General features: G+C 43.5%; 1 protein-coding gene across 4 annotated transcripts in view; it reads left to right on the forward strand.

The window, feature by feature from the left end:
* Positions 1 to 21,738, forward strand: part of CASTOR2 (cytosolic arginine sensor for mTORC1 subunit 2) — a 118,185-nt gene that overhangs the window by 60,192 nt on the left and 36,255 nt on the right. For all 4 annotated transcript variants that reach the window (XM_027895793.1, XM_027895795.1, XM_027895797.1 and 1 more), the window contains exon 2: positions 4,451 to 4,521. In XM_027895793.1, coding sequence (XP_027751594.1) covers positions 4,451 to 4,521 — 71 coding nt within the window. The remainder of the gene's footprint in view (positions 1 to 4,450; positions 4,522 to 21,738) is intronic.

A 21,738-nucleotide genomic window follows, 5' to 3' on the forward strand; every position in this document is an offset into this window, starting at 1 on the left:
GGGTGAGGCTCCAGAACATCTGCAGTACATTGATGACATCTGGTGTGGGGGAACAGAGCAGAGGCAGATTTTGAGAAAGGGAGAAGATAATCCAGATCCTCCTGAAGGCTGGTTTTGCCATAAAACAAAGTAAGGTCAAGGGACTTGCCCGGGAAATTCAGGTTTTAGGAGTAAGATGGCAACATGGACATCCACAGATCCCAATGGATGTGGTTAACAAAACAGCAGCTATGTCCCCACTGACCAGCGAGAAGGAAACACAGGCTTTCCCAGGTGCTGTGGGTTTTTGGAGGATGCGTATTCCAGATTACAGTCGGATTGTCAGCCCTCTCTATCATGTAACACAGAAGAAGAACAATTTTAAGTGGGGTGCTGAACAACAGCATGCTTTTGAACAAATTAAACAGGACGTGGCACAGTCCGTGGGCCAGTCAGGACAGGACAGGATGTAAAAATCATGCTCTACACTACAGCCAGGGAGAATGATTCTTCCTGGAATCTCCAGCAAAAAGTACGTGGGGAGACTCAAGGACAACCCCTAGGGTTCTGGAGTCAGGGGTGCAAAGGGTCTGAGGCCTGTTACACCCCAACTGAAAAAGAGATCCTGGCAGCTTCTGATGGTGTTGGAGCCACTTCAGAAGTGATTGGCACTGAAGCACAGCTCCTTTTGGCACCCCTACTGCCAGTGCTGGGCTGGATGTTCAGAGGGGAAGCCCCTTCCACACATCACGCCACGTGATCTGCATAGAGTACATGGATTGCTCTGGTTACACAGCGAGCTTGGCTTAGGAAACTCCAGTTGCCCAGAAATCTTGGAGATCATCATGAACTGGCCCAAAGGCGAAAATTTCAGATTATCACCAGAGGAGGAGCAGGTGACGTGTGCTGTGCAGGCCCCACCATATAATCAGCTTCCAGAAAATAGACACACAGCTTTTCAACACTTTACCCTCCTGAGACAAGAATTAACTGAGTAGTTTCCATATAAGTAAGAAGGTAAAACTTGTGCTCTTCCTTAAAGACCGTTGTCTGTGCTGAACTTTCCAATGATGCACAGCAGTGTTCCCACAAACTTGTGCTCTGTGTGTGACCCAGAACCAAGGAAAGTCACGTTTATCCCAGTATTGTCACTCTTGTGATCTCAGCAAGTCTTGAAGACTGAATGGCTGGAGGAGACACTTCTGGTGAGGACCTGCAAGCAGGAACAACCACTCTGCTTTCCTGCTCTCTTCTCCCACAGAGACTGGAGTACTGTTTGCAAACTGAAATGATGCTGTTGCTGCACCCAACAGGCGCTTTCCTGCTCTGTGCAAGCATGGGTATTGCTTCCATACACAGTGTAGGCTTTGCAGTTTCGAAGATCTAATCTAATTATAGATTGGTCTACATTTGTGGCATTGCCAGAAAAAGGCATATGTTGTTTGGGAGTTGAAGTCAGCAACAGTGCTGAAGTGGAAATGTACTGAAACTTTAGGAAGGCAGAAATCCAAAATAATCCACCTGAGGTTTGGCTGTTAGGAAACTAGTAATACATCTTCCTACATATGTGCTTTCCACACATTCCTAGAGAAATACTGTTTGCCTGATGTCTCAAAATGATTAAAAGGCAATTCTTTTCCTTTCTTGGCTTTGGTGTGATAATAGAAGATGCTGTTGGCATTCAGCTTATCAAGGACTGGTTTAAGAGGAAAGAGAAATTATTGAAATAACTTGAATGGAAGAGGCATGTGTTATATAATGAGAGAGATATGACATTGAGTTCCTTCTGGTTTGTCACACAAGATTTGCAATTCCAGTTTTTCTTGTTTAGATTTCCCTTGGGAAAAAGAATGCATCATTGGCTTGAACAAAATGAATATAAACCCCAAGAACCAAGGGTCTTCTCTGTGCTGGTGAAAGACTTTGCTTTTAAATTCAGATGGCTCTGTGGTACTGACCTTTTACAGAACTGAACTGAGTTGGGGATTGGGCTTTAAGATGGTGCATGAAGATAATGAGGTTTTGACATGCATTCTGAGCCAGCAATTAAGGGATTTCGTCTGTACATATCCCTTAGATGTGTGCTCAGAAACTAGCATCTGTCACAATCATGCTTTTTCTGCTGGGGTCAGTGGTGCACAGAGACATTTATTACTGTTCTGGTACAATGTTCTTCAATAAATGCCATCACAGATCAGGCAAGATTAGTTTTTTTTATTATTAACGTTTTCTCCTTTAAGACCACTAGCTTTTCCTCAGTCACCATGCATGTGGCTTGATCGGGTAGTAGTAGCAAAGACTTTTATTTCATTGACTTTCCCAGGGAATTCATCCACTAAGTAACAAATACTTCTGCCTCCTGGGACTCACCTGGAACAGCATCCCAGCAATCCATTTTATCCAGCTTGGATCACCCCTTGCACAGGTCGCAGCCTTGTGCAGTTAAGAGTGAGAGCAAAATTTGGGCTGCTGCTATTTTCTGCTTCTCTTGGCACTGTTCCTAGAGAGCTGAGTTGGCCGTCACAGCAGCTATTACCAATGACACAAAATAATTAAGTTGTGGTTTCTCTTGTGGTGGGGCCACATCTGCATTTTATAGTGATATGTCTGTGCTAGGAGGAAGAGTGTCATGCTTGATTGTTGTGATGGATGCTTCCAGGGAAACAGGATGAGTCTCTAAAGGCAGGATGTCTTATACTTTCCATGTACATGAAATCATGCTGGTTACATGGCAGATCACTAATTGAACAATGTGTTGTTTCTTCTCAGTTTTCTGATGAGATGATGGGGAGGGCAGCATCCATCTCATTTTTCTCCCTATTGTTTTTGGAGGGGATAGCTGCTATGTTTGTTCTTTTCAACCAGTCAGAAGAATGCTGCAGCCAAGGTGTTATTCTGATTCTATAATCAAGTAAATACCTTCATCTTTTGATGTCTTGAACCATCAGTGTGAGGTTCTGGGCTTTCAGAAGTCCTGAACACTTTAAAACACAGATGCTCAGCAGTGCTGAGAAGCCCTGGTAGTCCCTGGTTGATGAATGCTACTGAACTGTGCTTCATACAGAAATTATACAGTGAACATGCTGTGAAATTTGGGGTCTTGAGAACAATATTTATTTTTTAAATATTTAAAATATTTTCTATAGGTTGCCTCAGATAAATTGGACAGTATTCATAGAATCATAGAATCATAGAATAGATTGGGTTGGAAAAGACCTCCAAGATCATCAAGTCCAACCCCTGATCCAACTCCAGTTACTATATCATGGCACTAAGGGCCACATCCAATCTCTTTTTATAGTGTAACTGTGAAATCTTGCTCTTTGGTTCTTAGAGACACAGGCTCTTCATGTTGCAGCCAATTTAGCTTCCTAGAGGGAAAAAAGTTTCTGTGGCTTGGGCGGCAAAAACGGTCCTTGTGCTCTGGCATGCTCCTGGAGGGGCTGGGAGCCCTGCCTGGGTTGCTGCCCAGCACTGATGCTCTGCTGAAGGTGAATATGAGCTTGAAAAATGCTGTGCTAACCTTTCTGCCATTGCTGGGGACCAACTGATAGAAGCTGGGGTTTTTTTCAGTAGATGTTGCTGTACATATGTTGGTGTGTCAGGGAAAAAAATCCTTTTCAACTATATGTGGTGTTAAACCTTAAGGCTGAGCCTCTTTTTGTTTGTGTTAGCAGGGGAAGAATCCCATGTCACATTTGGTTTGTATCTCCTGCTGGAGGTGACACTGTGCTCAGTGCTGAGCACGCTGGGAATGCTGTGCTGCACTTGGCCTGTAGTGTCCGAAGATGAGTGTGGAGCAGAGCAGAGGCAGTGGGGGATCGAGGTGGGGGGAGCTCAGTGTTATGTCTGTGGGCTTGATTGCTGCTCCCATGGCTCTGCACCTGGAGCACCCCAGGGAAGGGCCGAGGACCAGCATAGGAAGTTGGGGTGCTGTCTGCTTGTGGAAAAAGCCTCTGAAGCAATAAGAAGAGATACTGGGGCTTGGTTGAGAGATTGAATGCCAAATCTTGATAAGGCGAGACATTTTTGTGGACCGATAGGGAAAACAGTTGTAGGCATGAACCATGGGAAGGCTTTTGGAGGGTACTGGAGTGATCAGCCAATGACCAAAGCTTTTTGCTCTGTGTCAGTGCAACACAGCAGGTCCTGGCTGTGATGAGAAGCCTTAAGGAATATGGTAATTAGAGAAAAGTAACTAAAAACTCAGTCATAAAATATAGTAAGAGTTTTACCAGTTCGATTGTGCATAGGCAAGCAGCAGGGAATGTGGGTCACAACAACAGTGCAAGTTAGCCAGGAATAAAATCCAGGTCTGTAAATGCCTCAGGCCTCTCCAGCACTGTCCTCTCAGACCTTGACTCTTTCCTCCATCACAGCTGGATGGGAAAGGACCTCCATTTTAGGTGAAAGACCAGGCTCTGCTCAGTCCAGCATCTAATCATGTTCTCCTGCTGTTTGCCTTTGCCAGGTGCAAGTTCTTCAGCCTCACGGAAACCCCCGAGGACTACACCATCATTGTGGATGAAGAGGGCTTCCTAGGTCAGTGCCAGCATGTGCCAACCTGGGACAGGAGGAGGAAAACATGTCACCTCGCTGAGATTATAAATCAAAGTGTTTGTAAGACAGCTCTGTTTGTCAGTGCGGGTAGCACAGCTCTGAAAGGTGCTTTGATCACTTAAGCACACTGTCTCAGCTGCTGTGCTGTACAAGGTGATTCACAGCCAGAGTATAAATATTTTTGAATGCTGAGAGAGGAGCACACACAGGTCTTAAAGAGCAGTTTAAATGTGTTTGAAACAGCAAAACCATCTGCATATCATTGTGTTTGGGTTGGACTCGATGATCTCAGAGGTCTTTTCCAACCTAGTTGATTCTGTGATTTTGATTCTGTGTTAAAATGAGCTGGCCTGTGTCCTCAAGCCTCCACAAGCACACATCTTGCATCTCTAGCTGCTTCTATCAACCTCTCTTTCAAAGGAGCGCTTGAGGATGAGTAGTTTGTATCATCCCCACAGCCAGCACAGTGCTGTGGAGTTGTGAATCAGCTCCTTTGGCTTATCACCAAAAGCTGTGATTTATCCCCCTTTCTTACACCCAGCTCTCCCTGTGCTGAATGTGCCATCTTTCTTTGCTTGTGCTGGCTGACAGGGTCAGAGGTGGAGTCGTCACAAAAGGTGATTGGCATGTGCTAGAGAGCTGCAGATTCTTGGGGCTGGGCAAATGCTGATGGAGAGATTGGTTTGGCTTTGTAGATGGAAATAGTTTGTAATAACTATTGTCGTGTGTGGAGGTTTTGTTTGTAGCAGTGTTATTGAGGTGGTGGAATGAGAATGTGTTGGGCAGCTATTATTACTATTTTTCCTTTCTGTGGTTGGAATTAAAAGTCTATTCAATTTGGATGTTTTTTCATCAAAATATGATAAAAGAGGATTTTATTCCTGGATAGGAATTATTGTTGAGAACGTTCTTGTGACACTGTAATATTCAGTGTGTTCATAATATCTAAAACACAAGGAGAAAACTTGAAACTACATCATCTTTTTTAGTACAGAGTCAAAGTTTATGATCAGTAGCTTTGCTGAATAAGTCTCGTTTCTGTTTCAGGAATACTCATAAACATGTAATAGAACAAACTACATTTTAGAACAGTACAAAGGTAGCTAAAGATTTTAATAAATTAATCCCTAGGTTGAGAATAGGTAAATACATCTTTACAGCTCTCTGTTTATAATTTGGGAGTTTGACATACAATTCTGCTGCCAGAGTGTCACTTGTTGCATTTGTTTGAGGGGCATACACAAGAATTTTACAACTGTTGGTAGTATCAGCTTTTTTGTTATCAGTAGCAGCTGGAGAAAATAAATTCAAATTTGGTTTTGCCATAATAGTAGGATACAGAGCCTCCCACTAAGAGCTCCATTTAAAGAGAAGGCTCACCAAGTAGGAGAAAGTTTTTGGGGTTTTTTCAAGGGGCACAGCACGTGGCAGAGCAAGAAACCCAGAAATTCCCATTCTCAGGAGGAGTCTGTGTCACTAAACTGTGCTGTCCCTGTGGATGGGATATGCTAAGGGCACGCTCACCTCCAGCATCGCATCTGTGTCTGACATCCAATGTACTCGTTTCGCTGCCCTGGTGGCACAATGGAGATTTCTCAGTTCAATCACTGGTGGCAAGTTTAGGTTGCAAATACCCCTGTACAGTCTTCAACAACCACACTGCCATTTTTCTCTCTGAAAATTATTCCAGCTTGAAACAAAGGTGGGCTCAGGCAGTGGCCTTGCCCCTCCGTGGTGGGGGATGTTGCACTGTGCACCACTGGCCATGCTTGGAGCAAATCACAGGTCTAGCATGATCAGTGTCCTCAAGGACCTGCATTTCCCACTGGTTCCCAAGTTACCTCTGTGAACCAGGCAGTGCTGCTGCACTTCAAAGCAGCAGTCCCCTCTGCTTGGACCTTCTGTCACCTCGGCTCTCACTGGCATCTGAACTTACGGCTGATAGTCATAAGTGCCCATGTACCTTGGGCCGTGGTTTTGGCAGCATAACACTATCCCTGTTTTTTCAAATACACTGTGTGCAGTTGGTGAGTTAAAGCAGGGCTTTGCAGGAGAAAAGACCATCTTCCAGGCCATGCAGGGGAAGGAGGAAACATGCTAAGGCCATCCTCTGCTGCAGCATGGCATGGGAAGGCAGGTGCAAAACTCCACCTGGGTAGTAGCATCACCTAGCTGGCAGCTTCATCCCCTTTTCTGTGCTTTTTCCTAGGAAGTGATGATGTGCTGGCAAGACCTGTGTGCACTGCTAACTCTCCTACCACAACCCCCATATCTCTTGGGTTTGTGTACAGCCTTTGTTCCTCTTTCTGAATTGTCACCACCACATCCAAAGCTTCATCTCAGGGTTAGCCCTGTCTGCAGTTGTTCGGTCTTTGTTTCTCAGTTCAGTATGGTTTGAGTTTTTCATGGTCTGGAGCAATCCAGGATCTGACATACAGGATGCCCTGTGACAGTGAAAGGGCTCTGCTTCGCTCCACAGTTCCCCTCACAGTCCAGCTATAAATGTCTTGGGAGGAGGAAGCTCACTTTGCCATTGTATAGCCTGTAATCAGCCCATGGGCTTCAACAGAATCAAAATCTCCAAGAGTTCCAGCATCCCACCTTCTTGCAAAACACCAATCATGTCTGCCTCGAGTGCATCAGCTGCTGCTTGTCCTGAGTAGCAAAGTGCCAAGTTCAAGAATTACAGGGTAAATCTTCAGCTTTGATGAGAAGTTCAGAAAGCAAGTCCCAACAGTAAGTGACTTTCTTTTTCTTTCCAGATAACTGTTTTTCTTGCAGTGCTTAAAAAACTTGATGTAAGTTTCTGAAGGACAGGTTTTCCTGTGTGGAAAATTAGGACCTTTCTTTCTCGGGGACCTGTGTGAATTTTTGCCACAGCAGCAGTGAGAAGGTTGTCCTGTTAGCTGGCATCTCCCATGGTAGCCGTGTTAGCCCTTCTGCACATCACAGGCATTCCTGATGGGAAAACACTAGGCTAAAGAAATACTGGCACTTCAGCAATCCTTGATGTTAACACTTCAGACACACTGACATGCAGTAATCATTCTTAACTGCTTTGTCGACAAATAATCCCTAGGCTTGTTTCCCTGAGAGCAGCGAGTGACTCGGGCTGGTAAAGGAGTCATTATTTCTCCTCCCCAGAAGACGTCTGCAGTGCAAAGCCATAACCTGCTTAAGCGTTCACTGTGCTGAAAGGGAACAGCTACAGCCTAATTCTGTGCTTTAATTCCCTGGTAGTGAGGTGAGGATTTATATCTGCACAGAACCTTGTTTGTTCCAGTGGCTGTTTCTTGGGCTTTGGCCTGTTAATGAGAAATAATTTTATTTAGCAAATAACACAGGGGGACAGTGCAGAGAAAGCTCTTTTCCTGGCTGATACTGGGATGAATTCACAGAAAGAGTTTGGCCATGGGCCCTCCTGCATGAAGACAAGTGTCTCAGCTACTGGGGTGCTTGGACAGCCATGTACAATCCTGGCATCGATCCCCTGCTGTGGAGCCAGCACATGGCATAAAAATGGAGTGGCTGATGCTCCCTGAAATATAGGAATATTTATCTGGCTGGTTTGCTTTTTTTCCCAAGGTTGGGCTGAAAGCAGGAGATGTCTGTGCATGGTGCAGATATGCCATAGCCCCTGTGCTCTCTGCATAGCCTCTCCCTCTTTCAAAGGGCACCAAGGACATTCTCCCTGTCTTTGAGCAGCTGCACAAGCAGAGCTTCTAGCCTGCAGTCTTGCTGTTCACCAAAGGTTTTAGCTGTCACACACTGAAAGGAAAACACATGGAGTTACCCATGTGTCCAGCACACCTGGAGTTACCCATGCTCTTGGAAAACGTGTTTATGTGCACTGGGAAGCAGTTGCTGACATTGCAGTCCTTTCCTGGAAATGCCATCTGAATAAAATAGTAAGGTTTGGGGGTAGCAATGTTTCTCTGGTGGCGCTTCCAACAGCTGTTGTGTCACAGCTCTCTGTATCCAGAGAGCCTTTTATTGTAGGTAAAATGGCAGTTTAAAGGGGGTTGGGCTTGGTTTGATTGTCCTTTTTCTGTTCCTGGTTTGCCCAGTTGGTTTGTCTGCAGCCCTTTTTTGTCTTGGAAGTCCACTACTATGTTTAGTGATAGCTCTGCTTGGGTAGCTTTCAGATGAAATGCCATCCGTCCAGCCTCTGGTTTTACAGCACTTCTCTAATTGCACAGTACAGTGAGAAATGTAGAACTTACACTCTCTGTCAATCACCATTATTCTCTACAAGCCTAATGAAGAGCCCATCCAATGTCATCTACGGTTTCAGTATCTCTTGAATTCATTGAAATGAAGCTGAACTGTTTGATAGTGACCTGCCCAGAGTCATCACCACAGGGGCCTGGCTACATGCTATGTGAAAATAGGCTCCTCTGTACAAGACAGTCTCTTTGGACCTAGAGGGCAACAAATTCTACCTTTTGAGTTTGTACCCTATTCCGCCTATATATGGTAGGAAAGACAAATCTCCCTTTTTGAGACCACTTAGAGGGCAGTGAATGGAGTTTGAAGGTTTCTTTCTCCATTATGGGGACAACCCACACCTGTGGCTGCCCCAGCCAGGTCTCATCTGTGACCTTGGCAGCTGTTGATTTGCTCCACGAATATCTGCATAAATGGGGTCTGGAACAGGCTGTCACCAGGGGAAGCTGTCCTGAAGATGGAATATTGTAAAGCAGCACGTTGCTAATGTTTTCAAGGTGAGGTCACTGTCTTCCCGGCCTTGGCACTTGCTTGGTGTCCTTTGCACATAATCTTTCATGTAGGCAGTGAACTTCAAAGGTATCAGAGAAGGGGAAAAGAAATAACATGCTGGTATAAAGGGAGGAGTGACTTTCAAGTTGGTAAACATGCATATTCTAGTTCCAGGGAAATTTGCATTAAGGGAAACACATCACCTTCATGTACTCTGATCTTTGTCCTAGAATTGGCAAGCACATTTCATGTAGGTCTCTGCAGTCAGCAGACCTTAGGTCTGGATTTGAACCAATGAGGAAAGACCATTTCATTTCAGTACTGAAGCAGCACTGGAAATGTCCTTCTCAGGTGCAGATTCCCTGGGTTGAACATGTAGCAAGACTTGCTACCTCCCTACACTGAGGTTCATCTGCAAGTTGGATGTGACAGTCCTTCCTTAAACCTTCTTTGGCTGCCTGATATGGGTAGGATCTTCTCTGAGGCCAGAAATCCATTTATTTACACGTTTTCCAGAAGGAGGAGGCTCCTTGTCGCAGTTCATGCTTCACAGTAAATTGCCCGGTGCATTAAAAATAATGGAACTATTTGAAAAATCTCAGCTAGTTAGATTTGCAGAGAAATTTTCATTTTAATAAAAAAAGGGATAAAAAGAGAAAAGCCGTCTTGTTGGCAATGCTTTGTTTTGATAACCATCATCCTCAGACAACCTGTTCCCCGTCTGAGCTTGGATTCAGGACCATCATATGCTTTAGTACCACACTGAGTTCCTGTTTCAATAACATCAAAATGGCAAATTGCTTTCAGTGTCCTCTCTCTCATCCTATATATAAAACAGGCAAGAAATTAGCTTATAAATAAGTCCAAGCACAGAACCCATCTAGCTGGGAGCAATTTTTAACTTTATTTAAAGATACAGAGAGAAACAAGCTAATAATTGCATGTTGTTTTCTGAATATTGCTTCTATAACTATCTCTCCTTTAATTTTTTATTGCCCAGTGACTAGGCCTTTGTATCTCAGGCACACTGGCATAATTTGCTTGCTGACATTTATAGTGCTAGTTTCCTCCCCTGGACAGCCAGGAGAGCCTGTGGTTGCTAGGCAGAACATGTTTTTCTCTACTAAACACGCGTACAATTGCTCTCTTTTGAACCTCTGCATTGGCTAGACTACACTGTGTCTGGAGTTTGGGGGTTTTTTAAGTAATGTGGTATTAATGACCTAAATTCAAATTAAAACATGGGGATTTGACTATTGCCTAATTATGAATAGGTTCTTGGTTGGGGAGGTTTTCCCTGCAATTCATGTCTGTTTTTACAGATCAATAAACATTTTTAGAGTCTGTGATTGCATGGGATTTCTGCCCTCTCCCAGGAGGCAGTAGGATTTGGTAGTTAAAGCTTCTGGGAGAAGAGAGGGAAGAATGAGAAATATGTAATATTCCAACGTCTGGTTTGTGTCACCTGGGGAAAGGAGCATTTCAGCTTCTCAGAGCTTGTATGAGAGTGGGTTTGCAGATCTTGACAGCACGTAGTATTCCTTATGCTTGTAACCTGCCACATAAAGTCTTTTGGTTCAGTTTCTCTGCTTGCTCCTATTTAAAGAAGTACTGCATAAATAATGCATATTTTTCACTGTTTCCTCTAGCAGATGGGTGTGTATTGATATCTGTTTTTGTTTTACAGCCTGTGGGGTGAGAAAGACCTGACTTCTCTTCCTGAACCACTCGAGTGGCCATGATTTCCTCCTTTAAATTTGTTATATCTTGTCTGCTTCCTCACACTTCCCAAAGTCCGAGACAGATGAGCAGACAGATACCAGGGCTCATTCTTATCAACCCCTCTCATAAATGCAGGACCTACAAAGCTTTTCTGGCTGAAATGATGGAACAATTCACTGAAATCTAAGGTTGCTTTCTAAGAGCAAGATGCAGCTCAGCAGAGAAGTAGCAGCCCTGCTTATTTCATTAGAGAGCATTTGACCATCTGCTTGCTGTTCCACTGGTGCATTTCTGTTTCTTTTTCTGAAGGATAGGCTTAAGCAGAGAGGGTAACTTGTTTGTACTGGAGCTGATTGTATTCCACCATGGCTGAGTGCACACCATGGCAAGGCTGAATACAACTCTGTAAGACCTTTTAAAGCATTTTTATGTTGTAAGTGCTAGTAAGTCTGTAATCTGTCATCTTTCCCTGCTTTTGATGTGAATTTTATATGGAGCTCCCTATGAGAGATGGGGAAGTGCAGTTGCCCACCCACAACAGGTTGAGAAGTGAAGCACAAGAAATCGGTGATACAAGCAGGAAATGAAACCGTTTTCCCACGGCTGTAAGCATTCAACCACCAGTTCCCAAGCTTTGCTAATTGTGAACCTACTTTAAATTTAAGCCATACTTTTCTCGAGTTCATGACCTGGATGAGGAAGAGGATTTTTCTCCACCTAGGCATCTCATAAATGCTGTGACCTCAGTCTAAAAATTGAGGCTTCAGTAACCTTTGAAAAAAACCAGTCTGACATTATCTGCCAACAGAGAAAACATCTCTTTCATGGTAATCCATGGCAAAATGCCAGTGCATGGCACTCCCCAGGGTCGGTCTCTGAGCAGATTTGCCAGATGTTCTCATCAGAGCAGGAGATGCCTCAGGTTTCCCAAGGATCAGCAGTCATTCCTTGAGGGGAGAAAGTTTCTATTCCTGGCAGGCCTGGAGGATTCTCTTAATCAAGTGAGATTGGAAAGCCAAACAAACTTAGATCTGTCTGTACGCAGACAGAGGCTCTCAGGCAGAGGTGGCACATTTTGTGCCCAAAAACTTGTTCAGCCTTTTCTCCTGGTGCCAGTGATCAGGTTTTCCCAGCTTTCTGCCTGCCTTGGTACAAAGTCTCCAGAGATAATGATGGATAAAGGGTAGCTCTCATAATGTCAGTGCAGTGTGTCTGGTTGTTTAGTCGAGGGGATGTTCTTTCCTTTGCATACAGTATTAAGCTGATGGTGAAACACTGGTGAACCATCATCTTCAGGCTTTTGGCCTGACAGTCACAATCTGTCTTGAGTTTGTGGAAGGGCTGCCCCATGGGCAGATGAGCCATTCTCAAGTGAGCAGTTCTGCTGCTACAGTCACAAGGGGAAGGGACAGGGAGCCAGAGCACTATGGTGAAGTTCCCAAGACTTCTGTGGGCTTTTCTGCTTGACATTGGACAAATCTCTCAGTGGCTCTCTCAGTTTCCTCCTCTAAAAAATTGGGATAATCCTATTAAATCACTTCATAACAGGCCTTGTAAAGATTACTTAGTAAACATGTGTTAGAATCATGTTTACTATAGAATCATAGAATAGATTGGGTTGGAAAAGACCTCCAAGATCATCGAGTCCAACCCCTGATCCAACTCCAATTACTATATCATGGCACTGAGGGCCACATCCAATCTCTGCTTAAAAACCTCCAGGGATGGTGAATCCACCACCTCTCTGGGTAGGCTGTTCCAATGCCTGATTACCCTCTCTGTAAAGAATTTCTTCCTAACATCTAACCTAAACCTCCCCTGGCAGAGCTTGAGCCCTATTGTAGGTTGCCTGGGAGAAATGCTTTGATAATGTAACTGCCAAGGGTCATGATAAATAGTAATAATTGAGGTAACCTCTGTCCCCCAGGATTCCCTTTTACAATGGGTGTACTTGCAGCCTGCTGAATAAATCCTCTCTGTAGTGGAACAGATTGAAGATTATGGTGGGAAAAAAATACCCTTTATGAGAAAAGTTGCATAATCTTTCAAAAATTTTCTATCTTAGCGTTTAATCTTTCACAGGATTAAGACTCACAACGTCAAGGTTACAATCTTACAGTTAGGAATTTAGTGGCTCCATCTTCAAGTCTTATTTAAAATGTAATTAGTGGCTCTTCTCTGCCAGTTCAGTGAAATGTTGTCTGAAATACTGAAATACTTTTTAAAAAAAGAATGTTCTTTTATTTGCGTTTCGGGTTGTTGGGTGGAACGCGCCGTGTCCCAGAGCCGGCAGCTTTGCCTTGGACTGTCTGGGCTGTGTCCTCCCCACCCCTGGCTTGCAGAGTCTGTGAGCAAAGCCTTTGCCAAGAGTCTTTGAAACACGGGGAAAGCTTTATCAGAAAATGGGAAATCTGCTGATTCCTGCAGTTCCTGTTACTGCACTGTCAGAGAGAAAATTCTTTGTTCTTTCGGACTGTTGATCCCATTTGCTCATAAAGCAGCAAGTGGGTGAGGAGTGGCCTTGGCAACACTTTCTTGCCTGGGAGCAGAAAGCCATGGCTGACAGGTTGGGAAGGACCCAACTCTTGACTGTGGCACAGAGAGGGCGTCAAAGTCTGTGAACTCAGGAGGCAATCCTGCACCAATAGCCCTGCTCTGAACACATCTTGAGCCACACTTTTAGTCTTCATGGCTTACCACCTAAGAAAAAAGCCAGTTTCTGCTCCCTTCTTCCTTCTCATGAGCAAATGTCAACTTTTGAAAATTGGATCTGGTTTTGATTTTCCAGGTTTGCTCATTGTTAGTGGTGTATTATCCTGTGAAGAGGAAGAAAGAGAGCAGCCTGATTTCCTTAGGGCTGACCAAAGCCTAACCTGGATTTGTCCTCCTAACCCAGCTCTCCAGTGAGAATGGACATAATGATTATTTTTGGAATCTACCTTACCATGTTCCACACTTTTAGCCAAACATAATAATGGTGCTTTAGTTTTGGAGTGTATTCATACTTTCTGTCTTAGGAGACCCCTGTGAAGTAAGAATTAATTTTTTTCTCCCACATATGAGGAAACCGATAAAAATGAGACCAAATTATTTGATTCAGGTCACATACATGCTTTGTAGGACAGATGAGATTTTGCCTTACTTAGAAGCCCAAATAGAGACCTACTTATATGCACTTCAAAATCAGGCTTTATTTGCCACTGTATTCCAAAGACCTGAATATCTAAGACACTACTGTAAAACCAGTATTCTTATGATCCTCCCAATGTAGTGAGTCCCTCTGTGTCCATGGCCAGGTGGGAACTGTGCTGTCTCATTACAACAACTTCTGCATGTTGACTTGACTTTGTTGTGCAATTCCTTTTATTGCTAGGTCAGTGTCTGGCCTGGCAAGAATTTGTCTCTTGCTCTTAGACTCAGACTTTGGTATTAGTCTGAGTTTTTTGTTTCCCGCAGCAGAAATCAAAAATAGAAAGCTAAGAAGGGAGGCCACCTGAAACAGATTTTCAAAATGGACATTTTTGTGCATTTCACATGACTGCACCAATCTCATTGGAAATGCACTTCTCTTTTTTGTTTAATTTTTAAAAAGTCAGTGTAAAAGTATAACCGGGTTAGTTTTTAGATTGCTGACAAAGTTTCAAGCTACAAGGATTGCAAGAGGAGAAATAGTTGAAAATGAGAAAAAAGCAGGGTTTCTGTATAAGCATTTCCTTTTATTGCTCTCTTAATGGACACTTGTACTAGAGCTCTTTCCTCAGGAGGTGCTGCTGATTTCAGTGCTTGTGCATCTGTATGGATTTGCAAGTTCTCAGTCTCTAAAGCACTACGGCTTCAGCCCTTCAAGAAGGACCAGTGTTTGGCCTGATTGAAAAGGATAGTTGCATGCCCTAGTTAGATGTTTAGTCCCTTGAAAAGCAGAGGAGATTCTTGTCAGAGTCAGGATTTCAAAGCTGAGCTATGTGTTTGTACAGCTTCATTTAATTCAAGTTACCCTTGGGTTATTTAATTTCCTGACAGCTGCAAAAACAGTATTCTCAAATAACAATGGCCTCTAATTAGGCAATGTGCCTAAAATGGTAGAATGTTTTATTTGACCATGACATTAATATTTTGCATGCAGCTTAGAGATGAGAAAGTCAAGCAAGTTGCATTTCCAGCTTCCATTGGCAGAGCTGTCCCTCTCTTGTGATCCTGAGTGCAGAATGCTGAAGGCACACCCGCTCCTCTGCCCCTGCGCTTCAGATGCCTCTTGTTCTGCACTGTGTTGTCAGTAAATCTGCCTTTCAGCTGGAGCCACCTTCCAGAAATATGTTTTATCAGCACAGCACCACTGAGAGGAGTTGCATAGCTGAGGCTACAGAGCATTTCAGCAACATACAGGCAAGGAGAAAGCAGATGAGATTTACCTGTGGCTAAGGCTTGTAGCTCCTTGGGGGGTATATTACACTGCAGAGCTGCCCATATTTTGCTTTTATGGCTCATGCACTAATACATAATCAGGCAGTGATAGAAGTAAACGCACAACTCAACTGTTCTTCAAAATCATTTATTCAGTTTGAAAAGGGTGTTAGCATCAGGTTATATTAATTAGATCCTGCAAATGATTTGTGCTTGTGGCAGCTTTATGCTTCGGGCTGTATGAATTGATGATCTCTGAATTCCCTCCTGTAACAGCAAAAAGTGGCTGTTGGGGAGTCTGTCCCCTCCTTTAATTCTTAGATTTCCCTTGAAGTCTTGAATCTAAAATAAATTGGTAATTTTTTTAATCCGCTGTTTAGCTCCCTATTTTAATTCCTTTCCAGAGCTCAAAATTCTGACAGTTCCTATACCATTCCTCATCACTGCACAGTTCCTATACCATTCCTCATCACTGCACAGTTCCTATACCATTCCTCATCATTGCACAGCTCTAAATTCTTTATTTAAGATCCTGTTTGTATAACCATGATGCAAAATTGCGCTTCTGATATATCAGATGCCTACTTAAAAGTTTTGCAGCTTTAATTAGGTGTTTGCTAACTTGCATTCAGAGTTTATCACTGCCTTTCAGATGAGCTCTCTGCATCATATCCTGTACTACTGACCAGGGGGCTCTTTGGAAGGTTTCTGTAGAGTTCTGTATAGCCATTTGCTTTTAGGTGACTGATCCTGCTCATACACTGTAATACAATGAGAGGTTACTGCATCAAATGCAGTGTAAATAACTATGAAAACTTATTGTCTATATTAATCTGGCCTTACCCAGTTCTGCTGAGATGCTGTCTGTTTGAAGGAGCTATGGATGTTGGCTCAGTTTGGCTTGTGGCTATGTGAGCAGTGCCCATAGATCAGCCAGGGTAGGAGATGAGCAGGAAGTTTTTATTCTTCCTTCCTCACCACAGTTCCCCATCAATCAGTAACTGAGGGATTCCTAAATTACAGGTTGAATCCACATTACCATATTTCATAGCTATCAGTATACCAATCCCCTGCAAAGTTGTCTATACCTCTTAGGAAGCCTCTTCATTCTTTCAGTCTCCAGGACATCCTCTGTGAGCACTCCTGGGAATTTCATTGGGTTTTGGGTGTTGTCTGTTTGCACTGTAGCATGATGATGCCTCTGGTCTTACTCAGTTCTCCTCCCAACAGTTCTTAAAGGTCTTTGAATGTCAGCTTGTTGTTTCTGAAAGAACTGTCCACAGTATCTGCAAGACTCTGCAGGAAAGGGATGAACAGAGCCTTAAGAAAAATATAAAATAACATAGGTCATGCCAGGTTATCCTGCAAATGTTCCTCCATTGAGAACTGAGTGCTTATTGGTGTTTTTCTTAAAAGTCATCAGAGGATCTTTCCTTTTAAAGACAATTTCTGGCTTTTGATGAGCTGTTTCACAATGTATCATCCCTTAAAATCCCATCTCTGACAACTATATTATAGCTATAGTACTCTTAACAGAAAAAATCCGGTTGATTTTCTCATGATAAAGAAGAGAAAATTCTCAAATAAGAACACTTCATCCCCAGAAGGCAAATCAAAAGAGTCACAATATATTTGGGTTCATACCTCCCTCTCTCTTTCCCCCTCCCTCTCTCTCTCTGAATATGCATATCAGTTTCAATCCCAAAATACATATAAATCCTAAATCCTGGCTGTAGGAACCAAGTTGGGTGTAAGATGCAATGTGCAGTGGTTAACTTCCTTAGAGCAGCATAAAGACTCAAGTTTATTTTCCACCAGAATCCCTCTCTGAGCTTTCTGCAGACCATCTAGGCCAGTGACAAACACGTGCCCAGTTTTGCTTGTCCATTTTTCTTTTGAATTTGCTCTCTCTGAGATTTCCATCATTGTGTTCTACCAAAACAGTCTCATGTTTATTTTACAAGATTTACCAACCCCTCTTCAGTTCCAACTTCTCTACTTTCACATTTATTGAATTTTTGCAGTCACAGTCTGCATTTATTGTTTGAGTTGGTTTTGGAGTACATGAAATTGAAGAGTTACATAAGATGTTAGGAGGGGACTTCAAGGGCTGGAGGTGTCAGGAGCATTGGCCTTGTGGCTGACAAGCCCCAAAAACCTGATTTCTTTATCTTTGTGTCTTTCATATTGCTGACCAGATTGCAAGCACTAAATAATTTTTACTCTCTGGAGCCCTCCTGAAGTAACTGTGTCTGTGAGGTATTTATTTCACAGTTGTTCTTCTCTTCTGCTTCCCTGAGCTTGGTTAAGATGTTTATTTCCTGAAACGCTTTGAGCTGAACTTGTGTAATTAAGAGTTGCCAATTTAAATGTATATAAGTATATATATAAAGCCTGTGTATGTATGTGTATATACCTGTATTTGAACATGTATATATTTATTCAGGGATGTAGAAGAAAACCTGTCTTTAAACTCTAGCTTAAAACTGAAAAGTATATTGGATTTTCAGTGTGTCTACCGATAGCATCTGCTAGGACTAAGTGGTCCAGGACCAAACCAAGGATTTTTTGTATTTGGTGAATTAAATAGGCAGCTCACACATGGACACTGACATCCATAATTAAGGGCAGCCCAGCAGAGCAGGGGATCCTCAGGAGCTGGATGGCAGGTTGTGTCCTGACCTCTTGAGTATAGTTGTCCTGCATCTGAAATCCTCACAGATAAGAGGTTTCAGTTTGGGTGAATTAGGTGGTTTATTTCTTTTAAAAATTTAGAATAGAGCCTTTGGAGATGTGAGATGAGGATTTTTGTGGGTCATCATGTGGATAAAGCCTCTGGTGTATGTCTGTTTGTGCATTTTAGCTGGTGAACAAAAATAAAATAGCTTCTTGAAGAAGCTCTGTGCTGTTTGCAGTGACAGGAGTGCCTGCTCTGATGGATGTTTACCATGGCTTTTCATGCTCTAAACAGAGCAGATACCATTTTTCCCCAAAACTCATTTTTAGAATTTGTATAAACAAATTCTTGACCTAGATGAGTACTCCCAACATGCCACAATGTGCCTGGTTTAAGTGGCTTGTATGTACCGTTACAAGGAAATGTATTTATGAGTCCAAGACTCGAGGACAATCCATGCCAGATTCTCAGATTGTCTCAGATTGCCACCCCGTCGGATGAGGGGAAATCACAAACTGAAAACAGTTTGCTTTTCAAAGTGCAGCCTGTGCATCTCATAAACATGAGGTTCAAAGGAGCTGCACTTCACCAGCCCTAAAGAAAAATGCTCTTGAGAACAGGAGGTTTAGTAGCAATGCTCTTTGTGGAGCAATGGCTACTTCCTTAGGCATATGCACCTGCTTAGTTTTAAGCATATTAAGCTGGGTCTTAGTGAGCCACTCGTGGGCTGTACATGGCTTAAATATCCAAAAGATGAGAAACCCTTCCTGTCCTGCCCCATAGAAGTGAGGGAAGGCAAGGCAGCTGGATGAGCCCAGCTCTTCACAGTGGGGAGGGAGGAGGAGGGCATCAGCAGAGGTTTTCTTTGCATAAAAGCCTTGTTTTGAGGCTGGGTCTGACTTGGGATCTGTGACAAGGGGCGTTGATGTCTGTTAGCAGTGCAGAAGGCTGCATTTTGAGCAGGGCTGTTTCATCCAGCAGACAAGGTGTGTGCTGGAGTTTTCACCGCAGGGTACCACAGCGTTTCAGATTGTGTCAGTCACTGAATCTCACTCCTTCCCCAGCTGCTTTAAACAGTCTCTCCAGTTGAAAAGTTCCTTGAAAGGAAATTTAGTAGGAAAAAAAGAGCCTGTTCTACAGAGATTCCCATGGTTTAGTTTGGTGTAGTTTTGATGGGCTCTTCTAGGTGGGGACACCTTTATTGTCAGTTTTAATTAGTTAGGCTCCAGACATAGGGTGCAGCCTGCTTCCTTGTTTGAAAAGGGAAAGGTGATGCTGTAAAAGCACTCAGTGGAAAATTGGGGAAAGGAAAAGAGTGAAATACTGCTTTTCATCTGCTGCTTTTCATGTTGGTTTTTTTTTTTTTATTTTTTTTTTTTTTTTTTTTTTTTTTTTTTTTTTTTTTTTTTTTTTTTTGTGTGTGTGTGTTGGGTTTTTTTCCCTTTTTTATCCAGTGAGCTCAAGGCAGCTGGCCTCTGGTCCGTGACCAGGTCTCCCAGTCCCTGCCACAGCATAACGAGTGACAGTCATGTGGTCCAGGAAGCAAAAATCTGAAAGACTCTTCTGTGTTTACCAAGTACTTTTTTCCAAGCAGCCGTTGCAGCTTGAAGGTTCTAGGTGGCAAGAAAGGTTTGAATTAAAATGCAGAAGGTCCTTATTGCCAAGGTGAGCAGAAGGTACCCAATGTGACCAATTTCCTGTGCAGAAAAGGTCACCCCTACTGACCTACATGTGACTAAGTGAACAGTGTTGCTTAGTCGTAACAATATAATTTCTGCAGTGCCTAGATGTGCAATAATGTATTGGTTGTTTCCTCCTAGCCTCTTTCTTCAATTCTTTAACAATTTGGCTCCTCGTGGATTAGAGAGTAAGATTGATTTGGCTTTTTTCCATTGAGGCGAGTGAAACAAGGCAGCCCCTTGTCAATATAAGTCTAATTTGACCTGATCTTCTGCAGTTGGAGAAGAGCTGGAGTCAGTGACGTGGGTAGCATGACCACCAAAACACATTGAGCTTAGCAGTGTGGGGAGCACTCTCTGAAGAGAAGGACTTGGTACTCAGAAATGTGAGAGAGAAATTGGGTAGAAAATTCTGTCAACTAATGGTTTGAAAAATGCTCTGCAAAGGCTGTTTTCTATCCTTACTTCTAATTACATCCTTAACATTAATAGCCTGAACAACCGGAGAATCACACACACTAATATCACAGTTCACTTGGAGCAATTTGTTTTGTAGGATAATGAACTGTGTCAGCAAAAATTTAACATTTGCTGTAGGTAGGACTGACAGTGCAGTCTTCTGGTAACTTTGCCGGCGTTTCCCAGTAAAATGCCCACAGTCTTTGCTTCATTCTCTGTGAGACTGGGTAACCTGAGGGGGAGGTTCTCTATGCCATGACTTCTTTCAATTATTTTTTATTTTGTTTAAGGCATTCTCTGGAGCAGCTTGGATACTGCAAAATATTGATGGCTTCTTTGAAGAGCTCCAGTCCTCTCGTGTCTTGGGAGGGGAGGTATCTTTGCATGAGAAGGTACCTTCACCATTAAAGCCATCCAGCCCAGCTGTGGGTTTGTGCACCCTGGAGTTTTTCAGCTACTGTGTCAGGAGTGCTGTGCACAGGGCAGCTCGTGCTTACAGAGGATGTTTGACACCTTGGCTGTGGGTAAGGCCTTAGCGGTGCAGTGGGTAGCAGGGACCCCAGGGAGTGTGCAAGAGCAAGGGAGGTTTCTGGCCTGCAGTTACAAATAAAATGTAGAGGAAGAAGCAGAATAAAGGTATAAATAGTGAGTCTGAGATTGTAGGGAAGAGAGCTTTGAGTGATGGCAGTGATGGAGGTAAGGACAGGCTGGTTGGGTGGGGGAACAGACCTAGTGTCAGGGAAGATAAGAGTACTGGACCGGTGGGGAGGACAAGAAGGGATTAAAAAAAAGTAAAGATGGGTATAGGGAACAAGGAGAATGGCAGAGAAGGATGGGGATTGAATTGTAGAGGGTGACCATGATAGGGAGGTGGGAGAGGGGAGGAGAAGAAAGAGAAGCAGGCTGTTTGGTTTGTGGATGAGCAGAAATTGGCCACCCAGAGCACTATCTCCTCCCACTTCCCAGGAAGACACTCATGGCAGCAAGTACCTGCCAGGCAGCAAGGGTTGTCTTTCATTCCACACCAGCTCAGGGCAGTGGAAAAGGCCAAGTACAGTTGCAGTGCAAGGGGCAGCAGAATGGGCTGGCTCCAAAGCAGCAGCAAGTGCAGCAGGAGATGAAGCTCTGATACAATTGCTGTTTTTCAGCAGCTTTCAGTGCCCGTGCTGGTAGTCGTACTGGTTTTGTTTCTAAACATTTTGTTTAACTTTTATTAAAAGTGTCTGGGGTTATTAAAGCCTGATACCAAAACTCAGTTTGCCTGTGATAATTTACCTCCTCTTGTGTGTACCTCAGGCATTCCTTTGCATCTTTACAGCAGCTGCTTTGAGATCTGTTACCTGAGTGCCCAGAGCTCCCGCGCTGAGGTGGCTCCATGGTGGATGGGCTGGGGCTGCAGACAGCCCCGTCCTTCCCGCTGAGGGAAGCTGGAAACTAAAAAAAAGCAAATGGCAGGAATAGAAATATTGGTTTCATGGTAAATAGGATTGTCTCCCTGTCTGTGACAACCTCATTTGGCAGACTCCCACCTCCAGAGCACAT

The sequence above is a fragment of the Empidonax traillii genome, unplaced genomic scaffold (assembly GCF_003031625.1).
Source record: "Empidonax traillii isolate 1590-97213 ecotype Southwest subspecies unplaced genomic scaffold, ASM303162v1 scaffold468:size725061, whole genome shotgun sequence".
Lineage (NCBI taxonomy): Eukaryota > Metazoa > Chordata > Aves > Passeriformes > Tyrannidae > Empidonax > Empidonax traillii.